General features: G+C 42.7%; 1 protein-coding gene across 1 annotated transcript in view; it reads right to left on the bottom strand.

Annotated features, from left to right (window-relative positions):
* Positions 1–14324, bottom strand: part of tmprss2.5 (transmembrane serine protease 2 gene 5) — a 38436-nt gene that overhangs the window by 19353 nt on the left and 4759 nt on the right. Inside the window, exons 4-6 of the mRNA XM_031896534.1 lie at positions 11484–11603; positions 7856–7975; positions 4907–5032 (exon numbers count right to left, since the gene is read on the bottom strand). Of these exons, the coding sequence (XP_031752394.1) occupies positions 4907–5032; positions 7856–7975; positions 11484–11603 (366 nt within the window). The remainder of the gene's footprint in view (positions 1–4906; positions 5033–7855; positions 7976–11483; positions 11604–14324) is intronic.

Here is a 14324-nt window from a genome sequence, read left to right as displayed (position 1 = left end):
GCAGTTCAATAGTTAGGCCACAGGGTGCACACAGTATATAAGGCTGTGCAGCCATGTGCCTGCAGGTCTTTCAGCCTGGGACCCCTCTTGGATAAGAGGTATACCACAGGTTAGCATTAGACAGTTAGAGAATTGTTATAGACCACTCTAGGAGTGGGAGACAGGTTATCTAGTTGGGCAGCGTGGCCCCAACAGGAGGTGTAATGGATTAAGATCCACCAGCACTCATAGCTGGAGTCAGGGTATAAAGTGCTAAGTATAGGAGATTTGCCTAATCCAGGGGTATCTAAGTGGAAGTACCGGGGTGAGGTCTGCTGAGGGGGTGTCCGCTTGGCGGGAGTACCGGGAAGTGCCCTAGAGAGGGGCTTCTGGCGAGAAGTACCGGAGGGAACCCCTAAAGGGAATCATCTGGCGTGTAGTACTGCTAATATCTCGTGGAGAGAGGATCTCTTAAGGAAGAGGGAGTATACCCTGACTGCCTCATTGCTCCTGTATGCAATCTGCCTGTCTAACACATCTGTACAATAAATAAGTTCCACTGGTTAAGCATCAATCCAGTGTCCTGTCTCTGCATATCTGGAGGATCCATCTGCCTGGTAAGCAACTACCCCAGGGAGGGGGCAAGGTGCCAGGAGTGTTGGGAGTCCTCACACTGCAGTACAGTATCAAGGTCCCAGGAGGGGAGATATAGTTCATTCTATCCCTATTCTGGGTGGAGGCACGCCAAAGTACAAAGTAATAGCTGTTCCCCAAAAGTAAGCGGGGCTCAGGACTCCTGGAAGCGCCAAGTATAGTGACATATCAGCAGGTAGTGCCACAACTGTTTGTAAAGTGGGCTACATATAAATAAATAAAAAATAAATAAATATATATATATAATTCATAGTAGACAGTGTCAAATCTAATGTTACTGTACTTGCTTGTTGCATGGGAAAGTTTACCATATAAAAATATTAGTACTCAGTGGACTTTAGTGCATTGTGAATTCTGTAAACCAGATTTTAATACGCACAAAGGTACAAAGTAGTAATGGTGTTACACAGCAAGAAAATGCATCTGTGCTATTTGGCCCTCACTGTAGGAAGTTTAATTATGGTTTCCACACCTTCTGGGTTTAAGCCCCCAAATATAATCCACTTTATGTTCAAGGGCCCCTTTATATTAAACCTGTGTATGAATCATCCTGCTGTGATTTCAGGTCTATATTTGACACTAACGATGAGTGAAACTGCTGAAAAATTTGTGAAATGTGGCTACCACACAAATATACACAAGTTTTTTTGACATGCACAACAATTTTCTTTACACGGGCGACAATTGTTTGTTGTGCACCGAAATTTTCCAAGGGTGCATTTATCTGCCCATTTCGCGAATTAATCCTCCAGTGGCGAAACAAAAAGTGCGGGGAATGTCACTTCTACAAAGCCGGCAACCCCATATCCCCCTCACCCCCCAGCTCCGTTGCTAGATTTCCTATGGAAATCCACACCGGAGGCTGGGGACATTCTTTTAAACAAAGGAAAATATAGGTTCCCGAGGGGGTCAGCATTCCCTACGCCACATCGGGTGGCACTACTTATCAAACTGACCCTGGCTATCAAGCCTACAGGGCAGTGGGACATTAGCAATGAATGCCTGCAGAAGGATGAACCCCAAAGTTCTAGTATCTGTAGAGGGCTGAACCTTTAAAGTTCTAGTATCTGTAGAGGGCTGAACCTCAAAGTTCTAGTATCTGTAGAGGGCTGAACCTCAGTGTTCTAGTGTCTGTAGAGGCAGTGTCAGACTGGGACCCCAGGGACCCACCAGAAAACCTTAGACCATGGGCCCACTCTCCAAACTATTTTTCCTCACTTAACCACTTTATTCTCCAAGTCTCTCTTATCTACATGCTAGCATCTATCCTTCCATCTTTTTCTCCTCCTTGTTTCCATTCAGAAATAGGGAATGCCCATGAAGTAGCCCAAATGGTCAGGAGGAGGAGGGCCCACTTACCCCTGGGCCCACCGGGAGTTTTCCTGGTATCCTGGTGGGCCAGTCCGACACTGTGTAGAGGGCTGGACCTCAATGTTCTAATGTTTGTAGAGGGCTGGACCCCAATGTTCTAGTGTCTGTAGAGGGCTGGCCCCCAATGTTCTAGTGTCTGTAGAGGACTGGACCTCAATGTTCTAGAGTCTGTAGAGGGCTGGACCTCAATGTTCTAGTGTCCGTAGAGGGCTGGACCCCAGTGTTCTAATGCCTGTAGAGGACTGGACCTCAATGTTCTAGTATCTATAGAGGGCTGGACCTCAATGTTCTAGTGCCTGTAGAGGGCTGGACCCCAATGTTCTAGTGTCTGCAGAGGGCTGGACCCCAATGTTCTAGTGTCTGTAGAGGGCTGGACCCCAATGTTCTAGTGCCTATAGAGGGCTGGACCTCAATGTTGTAGTGTCTGTAGAGTACTGAGTTCTTTTGAATAAGTCAGTGAGGAACACGACTCCCCAGGCTTACAATCGTAGTTGCTGATGAATTCAACTCTTTATTAGTGATGAGCGAATCTGTCTTCGCTAAAAAATTTGTGATTCTTAGAAAAGGTTTGCAAAATTGCAAAAAATTTGCGAAACCGTGAAAATGGCAAAACATGGAAATTCGCTGCGAATCCTAGAAATCACTAGAAATCAGCTATTGGAAATAATTGTACGAATGATCTGACAATGTTCCATGAAAAATGTGATTTCTACCCTGTAATATATTTGGCGGGAGGGAGGGGCTAATCTGTTGAAATAAGGCATATGCGTAGAAAAAAACAAATCCAGAAGAGTGCTTCATGAGGCTTGCCTTAGGCCATCAATCTTACCGCAATTCAACTCATCATCTCCATAAAGGCATTGTCGTATACCATCACATATCTGGTTGGCGTAGACGCACGTGTAATAGTACAGCACACTTATAAAATACATTTTGCAGGGTGGCGCACTTGTGCTTGTTGTGAATATAAATACAAAAACAATCCTCTTTATAACATTTATGGCAAACAAACTTTTTATTATATAATGAATGAAGTAACCCTAATTGTAAAATATAAAGAATATAAGTTATCAAGGAGTTCTATGAGCATGAAATCAAAGGCCGAGTGCTTTTATACAGGTCATGGAACTCTGAGAGTGAATAGCACTGTTAGATTATGGAAGGATTCTCACTGAGGGTTCTGTGATTTAGTATTTTCATTACATTGTCCAATCATTACATTGTCCCACTGCGCCCCCTAGTTTTGCATTAGAAGTTGCTGAAAAACGTAATTATTGATGCAAGAAAATTCACCAATGAGAATTCTACTGATCAAAAACTTCATTATGAATGCAAAGTAATCGACCAATGAGAATGCTGATGTGTCAGACATCCTACTGTTATCTTACATATAGAGATAATTATATCATTTCCCCCTTCATTATATGGCACAGGAATCAGACATGGGGATAAAGGGACAGACTTGTTCAGTGCTGGGAAACTGTGCTTATTGCTCCCAACTCCAATTGCAGGAACAGAGAACAGGGAGCCGGATTTACTCACATCAGCTGGGATTCTCATTGGGGGATTTCTTGCATTTCAATGCAGCCACTGGCATTTGAGATTTCTGGGAAAGTTTAGGAAAAGATTGAGAGCCAAAATCTCCTATGAATTTTGTTAACATGATAAAAGCCCTACATCAGTGGTTGGCATACTTTTTTTGGTACATGCCCCACTTGAATGTCTAACTTCTAGCCAGGGCCTACTTTGAAGCTGCAAACTTTGGTAAGGGCTCTCTTAACTTATAAAATGAATACTGCTATATAGTGATGACTAAATCTGTCCCGTTACGCTTTGCTGAAAAATTAGCGAATCTTTGAAAAGATTTGCGAAATGGTGAAAATGTTGCACGTCAAAAAAAAGTGTTGCATGTGTAATTTTTTAAAAAAAAATTTTGATGCACATCTTTTTTTTACCCATGTGACAAATTTTTTTGCCGCAGGTGACAATTTTTTTCAGCGAATCCATGCCTGGCGAATTATTTTGTCTATCACTACTGCTACAGGAAAATATTAGTATATCAGTCATTTGCTCATAGTTTCAAGAATATATAGGAGAGCAAACACAAATTCATTCCTAAGCTCAACTTAACTGACCTTCAAGCTCAGCTTTCAGGTGCAGCTAGGACAGCCAATGGCCATTGTCCCTAGTTCTCGCCCTATGGCCTTCAGGCTGTGCCCATTGCCCTGCTCCCCGAGGGGCGCCAACTACATCATTTGGGAACCACTGCCCTACATCATTTTTTTTATCAGTCTGGATCTACAACTAATGATGAGCGATCTATCCCGAAAAATCTGCGTTTTTGGCGTTGATTTTTGACACATCCCTGACTATTTGCCGCGGCCACATCCAATTTGATGTGCCTGAAGATTCACGAAATTCATAAATTCAATTTGAATCAATGCCTGGTGAAAAAATTTGCTCATCACTATCTACAACTCTATCCATCACAACCTCAATTTACCCTCTGTGAGAAGTAGAGTAACAACAATGATGTTTCTATACCCATATAATGAAGAGGAAGAGAAGGAACACTAATCAGTGTTGGGTACTTCCATTAGAGAACCCCATTGTGCATATATAAACATACTTATACAGACCGTTTGGTATTGGGCACCATATAGGCTACCACTACATGGGTAATGTCCATAAAATGATCTGCTCCGAAGAGCAATACTGCTGTTTTGTACCAGAATTCAATATAAGCAGAAACTGGCCTTTGTGTCATTCTGTAGACGGTACAGACTGAATTCGGAGAAGCACATTTTAACATCTTTAAGAGATACTTTCCCTAATAACTGACTAAATGGTAGTTTGGAACTGAACTTTGTTACATTAATGCTATTCAGTAATGATTTCTTACCACAATTTAATTCATCATCCCCATAAAGGCAGTCCTGTACCCCATTACATATCTGGTAGGCATGGATACACGTGTATGTGTAGCTGCAGTACATCTGGCAGGTCGGGGTGCTTGGGGTTGTAGTGGCTGTAAAAAAAAGAGAATAACATTTCTTAATACCATTTACTGAAAAACATTATTTATTATCAGCCCTACTAAAGACTTTATAAACTGAATGACACACTGAGAGCTTTCCTGCTGCTACTCGTAATATTAACTCATGAAATGTCTATGAAGATTCTCATTCATCCAGGCCATGATATACAGTATCTAGTAGAGTTACGTCTAAAGCAACTGGACTTTCTGAGTTCTCTTAAAAACGTTTCACCCCTCATCCGAGTGGCTTCTTCAGTTCAACTGAAATAACTAAGTTATTCTTCACTGTCCCCCTCTCAGCATCTCTCTCTTTTTATTCTCTTTTCACGCAGGAGTCAGGAGGCTGATTTTGATTGCCAGATTGCCTTCGGGGTGCTACTTTTGCCTAAAAGATGAACTGAAGAAGCTACTTGGATGAGTGGTAAAACATTTTCAAGAAAACTCAAAGTCCAGTTGCATTAGACTTAAAGGAGAACTAAAGTCTAAAATAGAAAATCAATAGAAATGCTGTATTTTGTATACTGAACATAAACATAAACATTATGAACTTACTGCACAAGCCCAGAGGTTGAGAAGCCTAATTAAAATAATGATTTACGCTTTCAAAGTTGTCCACAGGGGGCTGCCATCTTGTTACTTTGTTATACCATCTTCCATAAGATCTGGCACCTGCACATGCTCAGTTTGCTCTGGGCTGCTGTTGGGAGGCGGAGCTTAGGAAATATAGTAAATTATCAAAACAACAGCACAAAGCCAATGGCTGCATAAATATGCAAAATAATCCCCCAATGAGAATCCCAGCTGATGTGAGTAAATCCGGCTCCCTGTTCTCTGTTCCTGCAATTGGAGTTGGGAGCAATAAGCAGTTTCCCAGCACTGAACAAGTCTGTCCCTTTATCCCCATGTCTGATTCCTGTGCCATATAATGACGGGAAAATGCCATAATTATCTCTATATGTAAGATAAGATCAGAATGGCTATGTTCAATTCTCTTGTGTATATAATTTTTTCTTCAATCGCCATAGAGAACTGGGTGGAACCTAAAAATGAATCTATAAATGATACTGGCCAAATTATCCCATTGGCACAGAGACACAGGTGCATCATGGGTACGGGTACATATAAACTAGTGCTGCCCTATTATACACACTTTATTACAGGATATCATATACACCCTTCCCTATACAAGGTTTAGCTTAGTATTTAGATGCAACTTGTTTACAACTGACTTCCAAATATTATCATATCTCCATCTCCCAAAATATTAGTTTAGAAGGTAATTGTGGCTTTTTCTAACCAAAAGACATTCTGATTTCTATCCTTCTACAAACAACACTCACTTTACACTGACAATTACAGCACAACCAAAACCTTAAGCAAAGGTTTGCTGAGCAGACTGGGGGTTCCATACACAGCCTGTTTATAATAGTGAGAGCACAAACTCTGAACTGAGTGTTAATCACTTTGCATATGCAAATCAGCATGCCTGGGAAGGAACATAGTGTTTGTGCAGAGGGTCACAGTTTGGCCTCTCCCCGTGTGTAATGCACACACACCCCCGTGCAACTACTTCATAAACACTTTGAGAGAAGTTATTGGTCTGTTGTGCACTAAAGCTAGTAATATTCTGTACCTTAGCCATGGGGGGGGGGGGGGGGAGAGTGTAAGGTGCATATACAGTCACTGTATTACATACAGATAAACCTTTACAATGGGAAAGTTTATTCCCAGAGGGGCTGTTTTGTAATAGCAAAGTGACTTTTGTCACAGCTTCTGCCTATGTTTCCAACCTTTGTAACTTATATTTGTTACACAGCTCAGTATTTGGAAAGAAAAGTCACACAATAAGGATTCAGCTAAAGTCTCGCCCCAAGCTCAAAGTGCCAGAGCAGGACTTTAGTTTTTTAGGGAGCAGCCAGACAGGACTGTGATTGGTTGGCTTGTATGCATGTTTAATAGTGACCAGGCAGTGACTAGAGCAAGCAGGCAGGGAAAGGAGAATATTGTGAGTCGATCCCTAAGCTCAGGTCACTGACATTTTAGCCAAGAGCAGACTGAGCATGTGCAGTAGTTGGGCAAGGCAAAAGATGGAAAGCTACTGTGGGCATCTTCAGAGGCATGGGTCTTTATTTTTATAGGCTTTGGTGTCCCTTTAATTCTACTAGATAACTTATGAAATGTATCTTTTAAAAGGGACCTGTCACCCTATGAAATAATTCCAAATTCATTTCTATTGTGTTTGTCAAGCAAAATAAACTTAACTTACACCATATAAATAATATAAATCTTGTTTCCTTTAGTCTTGGAATTGCACAGTTTCAGCAAGCAGGGAGGCGCCATTTTGTGGAGACTGTTATTAAGGCAATCACCCCAAACTCTTGTTTATGTGATATAATGGACCAGACAACCAGATACCCATGCACTGGCTACACAATTAGATGGAGAGGAGGGAGGGGGAATGTGAGGGCTGAATGGAAAGCGAAAGTATTTGTCTGCCTAAGAGGCGGGGCAGGCACTATGTGATTGACAGCTGGGATTTTTAAATGTCTTTACAATGGGTATGGATTTGTTAATAAAAAAATGAATTTGGGTTTCATGTTTAATTTGAAAAGGACTTTCATTATACAGCTTTTTATGTCGGGGTGACAGGTCCACTTTAAAGGGGAAATATTGTGTCAATAAAAATTCAATATAAGAGTCATCATACTGAGATAAGAAATGTTCTAAATATAATCGGTTAAACCCTCTCACCTGTTTGTAAGATAACTAAGTTATTCCCCACACATTTAATGCTATTCATTACTGATATCTTACCACAATTTCTTTCATCATCCCCATAAGCGCAGTCCTGTACCCCATTACATATCTGGTAGGCATGGATACACGTGTATGTGTAGCTGCAGTACATCTGGCAGGGGCTTGGGGTTGTAGTGGCTGTAAAAAAAGAGAATAAAATCTCTTAATGCCATTTACTGAAAAACATTAGTTATTATCAGCCCTACTAAAGACTTGTAACCCTTTCTTTGCACACTCACTTCTGTTGGGCTGTATACTTGGTTAAACAAGAAATTTGGTCCCCTTTTGCAGATAAAAGGTACTGGGACTGGGATTTTAGCGCAGTGCCGCCACCTAGTGGACACTGAGGAGCACACCTCAAGGGGATTTCCACTGGGAAATAATCACACATAGTTTGCTGCAAATATCAACTTATCAACATATAACTGGGTGTAAAGGTAATATAATTAAAACAACAGTATTAAACCCTGCTTTGGAAACCTGTGTGGGTTTAGCCACTACTGTCTCAGTCTCTCTGAGGAAACAGTTTCACACTCCCCTCCTGGATCAAACACCCTTTCCCAGTTCAGTCCTGGCAAAGTCCCTTCCCCAGAGCTCTTTTAGTTTCCCAGGTAGCGCTACCTGCCCCAAGTACCACTCCCTTTGGAATAGGCAGTTGCTCCCATGTAGTAGGCCCCGAGAAATACCTGTCCTCACACAGGGGACACACACAGGAGACTTCCAATACCTTCCCTCAGATGGATCCCTCACTGGGGACTCACACAGGGACACACACAGGAGACTTCCAATACCTTCCCTCAGATGGATCCCTCACTGGGGACTCACACAGGGACACACACAGGAGACTCTATACCTTCCCTCAGATGGATCCCTCACTGGGGACTCACACAGGGGACACACACAGGAGACTCTATACCTTCCCTCAGATGGATCCCTCACTGGGGACTCACACAGGGGACACACACAGGAGACTCTATAACTTCCCTCAGATGGATCCCTCACTGGGGACTCACACAGGGGACACACACAGGAGACTCTATAACTTCCCTCAGATGGATCCCTCACTGGGGACTCACACAGGGGACACACACAGGAGACTCTATAACTTCCCTCAGATGGATCCCTCACTGGGGACTCACACAGGGACACACACAGGAGACTCTATACCTTCCCTCAGATGGATCCCTCACTGGGGACTCACACAGGGGACACACACAGGAGACTCTATACCTTCCCTCAGATGGATCCATCACTGGGGACTCACACAGGGGACACACACAGGAGACTCTATAACTTCCCTCAGATGGATCCCTCACTGGGGACTCACACAGGGGACACACACAGGAGACTCTATACCTTCCCTCAGATGGATCCCTCACTGGGGACTCACACAGAGACACACACAGGAGACTGTATACCTTCCCTCAGATGGATCCCTCACTGGGGACTCACACAGGGGACACACACAGGAGACTTCCAATACCTTCCCTCAGATGGATCCCTCACTGGGGACTCACACAGGGGACACACACAGGAGACTCTATACCTTCCCTCAGATGGATCCCTCACTGGGGACTCACACAGGGGACACACACAGGAGACTTCCAATACCTTCCCTCAGATGGATCCCTCACTGGGGACTCACACAGGGGACACACACAGGAGACTCTATACCTTCCCTCAGATGGATCCCTCACTGGGGACTCACACAGGGGACACACACAGGAGACTCTATACCTTCCCTCAGATGGATCCCTCACTGGGGACTCACACAGGGGACACACACAGGAGACTCTATACCTTCCCTCAGATGGATCACTCACTGGGGACTCACACGGAACACACACAGGAGACTCTATACCTTCCCTCAGATGGATCACTCACTGGGGACTCACACAGGGACACACACAGGAGACTCTATACCTTCCCTCAGATGGATCCCTCACTGGGGACTCACACAGGGGACACACACAGGAGACTCTATACCTTCCCTCAGATGGATCCCTCACTGGGGACTCACACAGGGGACACACACAGGAGACTCTATACCTTCCCTCAGATGGATCACTCACTGGGGACTCACGGGACACACACAGGAGACTCTATACCTTCCCTCAGAGGGATCCCTCACTGGGGACTCACACAGGGGACAAACACAGGAGACTCTATACCTTCTCTCAGATGGATCACTCACTGGGGACTCACACAGGGGACACACACAGGAGACTCTATACCTTCCCTCAGATGGATCACTCACTGGGGATCCGCAAGTAGTAAAGGCATCTGACCGCAGTGTAGCAGATCTCTCTTTACAGTCACTGTTTAATGAATGGTCTCTGTCTCAACTCTGGCAAAAACAACAGGGGCTCCCTTTATAAACTGCTGGGCCCACCCCTGATTTTTGGCTCCAAACTTGGGCACACCTTCTCCCAACAGTGCACTGGGGCATCCAGCCAATTGGGTCCCCCCCAGTCTGTAGCTGGGCTGGATGATGTCACAAACTGAGAAACAGTGGAAAGAGTTCTCTGATCCCCTACAGACTTTATAGGAGAACTAAAGTCTAAAATAGAATACAATTAGAAATGCTGTATTTTGTATACAGGCCATAAACATAGACATTCTGAACTTACTGCATAAGCCCAGAGGTTGAGAAGCCTAATTAAAATAAAGATTTAGGGGTTAAAAGTTTTTCACAGGGGGCCGCCATGTTGGTACTTTGTTAGACCATCTTTTTGAAACCAAGGGCTTGCACATGCTCAGTGAGCTCTGGGCTGCTGTCAGGGGGATAAACTTGGGATCATAGTCAATTATCAAAACAAACAACATCTGCCATATAAGCTAAAACAGCAAAGCTAATTAATAATTAGAATCATAATACACAGACTGCACTGGTTCCTGTGTTGCCATGTAATGTAATGTGGGGTTTTAGAGTTTTTTGAATTGTTTAATGAAACTCCTCCCAGCTCATCAGAGCCAGTGTCTGCATAAATATGCAAAATAATCCCCCAATGAGAATCCCAGCTGGTCTCTGTTCCTGCAATTGGAGTTGGGAGCAATAAGCACAGTTTCCCAGCACTGAACAAGTCTGTCCCTTTATCCCCATGTCTGATTCCTGTGCCATATAATGACGGGAAAATGCCATCATTATCTCTATATGTAAGGTACCAGCAAGGGGCCTGACACAGTGCTGGGAATCAGCATTCTCATTGGTCACTTCTCTTGCATTTATAATTTTTCTTTAGCCTCTAGAGAGAACTAAGGGGGATCTAAAAATTAATCCTGAAGGGATTCCTGTAAATGATATTGGGAAAATGATCCCATTGGCACAGAAACACAGGTGTATCATGAGCAGACTGGGGGTTTCATACAGCCTATGTAATATAGTGAGAGCACAGAGGCCTAAAGCATAGAGGCAATGGGTATGGATATGTTAATAAAAAAAGTTTAATTTGAAAAGGACTTTCATTATACAGCTTTTTACATCTGGGTTTTAAAGGGGAACTACCACGTGAATAAAAATTCAATATAAGTCATCATACTGAGATAAGAAATGTTCTAAATATAATCATTTAAACCTTCTCACCTGTTTGTAAGATAACTAAGTTATTCCCCACACATTTAATGCTATTCATTACTGATATCTTACCGCAATTTCTTTCATCATCCCCATAAGCGCAGTCCTGTACCCCATTACATATCTGGTAGGCATGGATACACGTGTATGTGTAGCTGCAGTACATCTGGCAGGGGCTTGGGGTTGTAGTGGCTGTAAAAAAAGAGAATAAAATTTTTTAATACCATTTACTGAAAAATAGTGAAGCGTAACTTGATTTATGAAATGGCACAGAATATTTAATTGATTCTATTTCACCTCCAGGCTGGGCTTCAGGAAATATTCAGGGCCCTCACCCTACAGTCTCCTAACAATATCCAATTTCAACTGTAAATTGATTTTGTAAAAATATTTCTCAGTATATATTATATATATATAACAATTTTGTCTTGTATTTGTACCCCTTCACTCTGTAATGTGCTGCATGAAATAATGGTGCTAAATAAATAATAATAATAATAATAATAATACAACTGATTAGCCCCTCCCAACAAAAAATATTACAGAGTACACATCATACTTTGCATGGAAAATTTTCAGATTTGAACTGAGATTTAAAAATCACGTAGCTAATTTTTCTGATCATAAGTATTAACCAGAAACTTCACCCTAAATGGCCTTCAGGCTACCACTCCCATGTACAATACAAAGACCTCCCCCACAATTTAGAAAATGTCCCAACCTCGCCCTTGTGTTTATTTGAACAAATTCAGCTGCAAGTTCAGTTTTCTTTGAATTAACGAGCAATGTATAGATTGTAAGCTCTACGGGGCAGGGACCTCCTTCCTCTTGTGTCCTCGACTCTTAACTTATTGCAGCTGTATCTTGTATTTATTGTTATACTTTGTATTTATCTATTATTATCTTATTAACCCCCTGTTTGTATTAATGTATCCTACTGTACAGCGCTGCGTACATAAGTGGCGCTTTATAAATAAAGTTATACATACGTACATACATGATAAGACCCTGACTTATCATACCTATTGCCATGATAGATTTTTCAGACCAGTGGCCATTTGGATTAGGTCAGATATTGTCTCAACAAATGGATAAGCAGGTTTTTCCCCAGTAATTTTCTGCTTTGGGAAGCCAGGGTAATTAACAAATGTCCCTCCATTACACACCAAAAAATTAATACCCTCAGCTATCAAGTCTACAGGGAAGTGGGGCCAGGGTCGGACTGGGCTGTGAAGGGCCCACCGGGGCCCACGCCCATAGCGTACCCCTCCCCACGAGGGCCCCCCTAACCCACCTCGCAGGGCCCCCCACCCGACGACCTTCCCCGAGCGCGTAAATATAACGCGTCGGGGCAGGAGCGTACGGGCAGGGGGAGTGCTGCAAGGGTCGGGTCTGGGCCGCCGGGGCCCACTAGAGCCGGGGCCCACCGGGATTTTTCCCGGTGTCCCGGCGGCCCAGTCCGACCCTGAGTGGGGCATTAGCAATAAATGTCTGCAGGGGGCTGGGGCCTAAAGTTCTAGTGCCTGTAGAGTATTGGATTCTTTTGAATAAGTCATTGAGGAACACAACAACCCAGGCTTACAATCATGCATATCTTTGCTCTGTTGGAGACAGTGTGTATGATAAAAGCAACGGGTTGGTTTTGTTGCAATAAAGTTGCTTCTAGTCCCTTTTCAATCATATCACATTGTACTGTCACGTCATAGTATCGTAGGACTGTTTGTTCAGTTACAAATTTTTTATTTACTTCATAGATTTTTCATGGCTGGATTGCCAGACCTATAGACTGTATTTGTCTGTCAGCCTTCTTAATGGTTACATCAGAAAAGTTTGGTAAAATTTGGCTATATAGTTTAAAAATCCTAACATTTTTGGACTGCTAGAACATTCTCTGGCTTTGGCATTGCCAAAATGGCAAAATTGTCCGGATCTGGGTGTTAACCCTTAGCTATCAGTAGATGCACCGTGTATGGTACTGATGAGAGTCTCAGTCTTAGCTTCTGTTTGTTTTACTTTAGGTTCAGCTTTCTGGCTTTTTCCAATCAGATTTTTGTTATGATCCACTGTGGTGTCTCCATAACTATCCACCAAGATATCATCAGCAATAACCTCCACTCCTGGCAGACCTTCTACTGCTTTATGTTGTCTATGGTGGTGTTCCTCTGGAGCTGGGGCAATCCCAGTAGGATCCAGAAAGGGTTTTTAAAGAATAGGTTTAATGACTGAATGTTTGAATGAGTGTGGGAATGTGCGAGTAGAGAGAGAGATTAGAGAAAGAAGGGATGGATGAATGAATGAATAAAAATAGGTAATGAAGGAGGAATGAGATGAGGAGGAATAGGAACAAGAGAGAAGGTGGTAAGATGACATTTAGAAAGAATGAGAGAAGAATGGTGTCTCTTTTAAAGTGGAAAAGGATGCAAGACAAGTAGCAGCTGAGGGAACGGATGCTAGTATATTGTCCCTTTGGTTTGACCTTGTTTTCTTGTGGATTTTTTGAATTTTGTCTAGGAAATAACTAGCAAAGTCCCTACAGGTAATAGAGGAGGCAGAAGGTTGGGTAGGTTGATGTAACACAGAGTTGTAAGTGTTAAAATCTGAAAATTTTCCATAAAAAAGTATGATTTCTACTCAATAATGTTTTTGGTGGGAGGGAGGGGCTAATGTGTTGATATAATGCACAGAAAAATAACAAATTCAATGCTTCATGAGGCTTGCCTTAGGCCATACAGTAAATGCTATCCATCAATCATTCATTCTTGAATGGAATTAGTAGATAAGCTTTTCTCATGAAACTGAATTTGGCCGAGTGTTTTCATATTGATTTGAATTAGGCCCAGAGTGTCATATATAAAGTGGAGACTGGGCTTTGTATAATTGCATATGGAAAGGGGAAAATTTAAAGAGATACTT

This window comes from Xenopus tropicalis, chromosome 2, assembly GCF_000004195.4.
Source record: "Xenopus tropicalis strain Nigerian chromosome 2, UCB_Xtro_10.0, whole genome shotgun sequence".
NCBI lineage: Eukaryota > Metazoa > Chordata > Amphibia > Anura > Pipidae > Xenopus > Xenopus tropicalis.
Note: the sequence above shows the minus strand (reverse complement) of the source record. Positions and strands in the feature narration are given on the sequence as shown.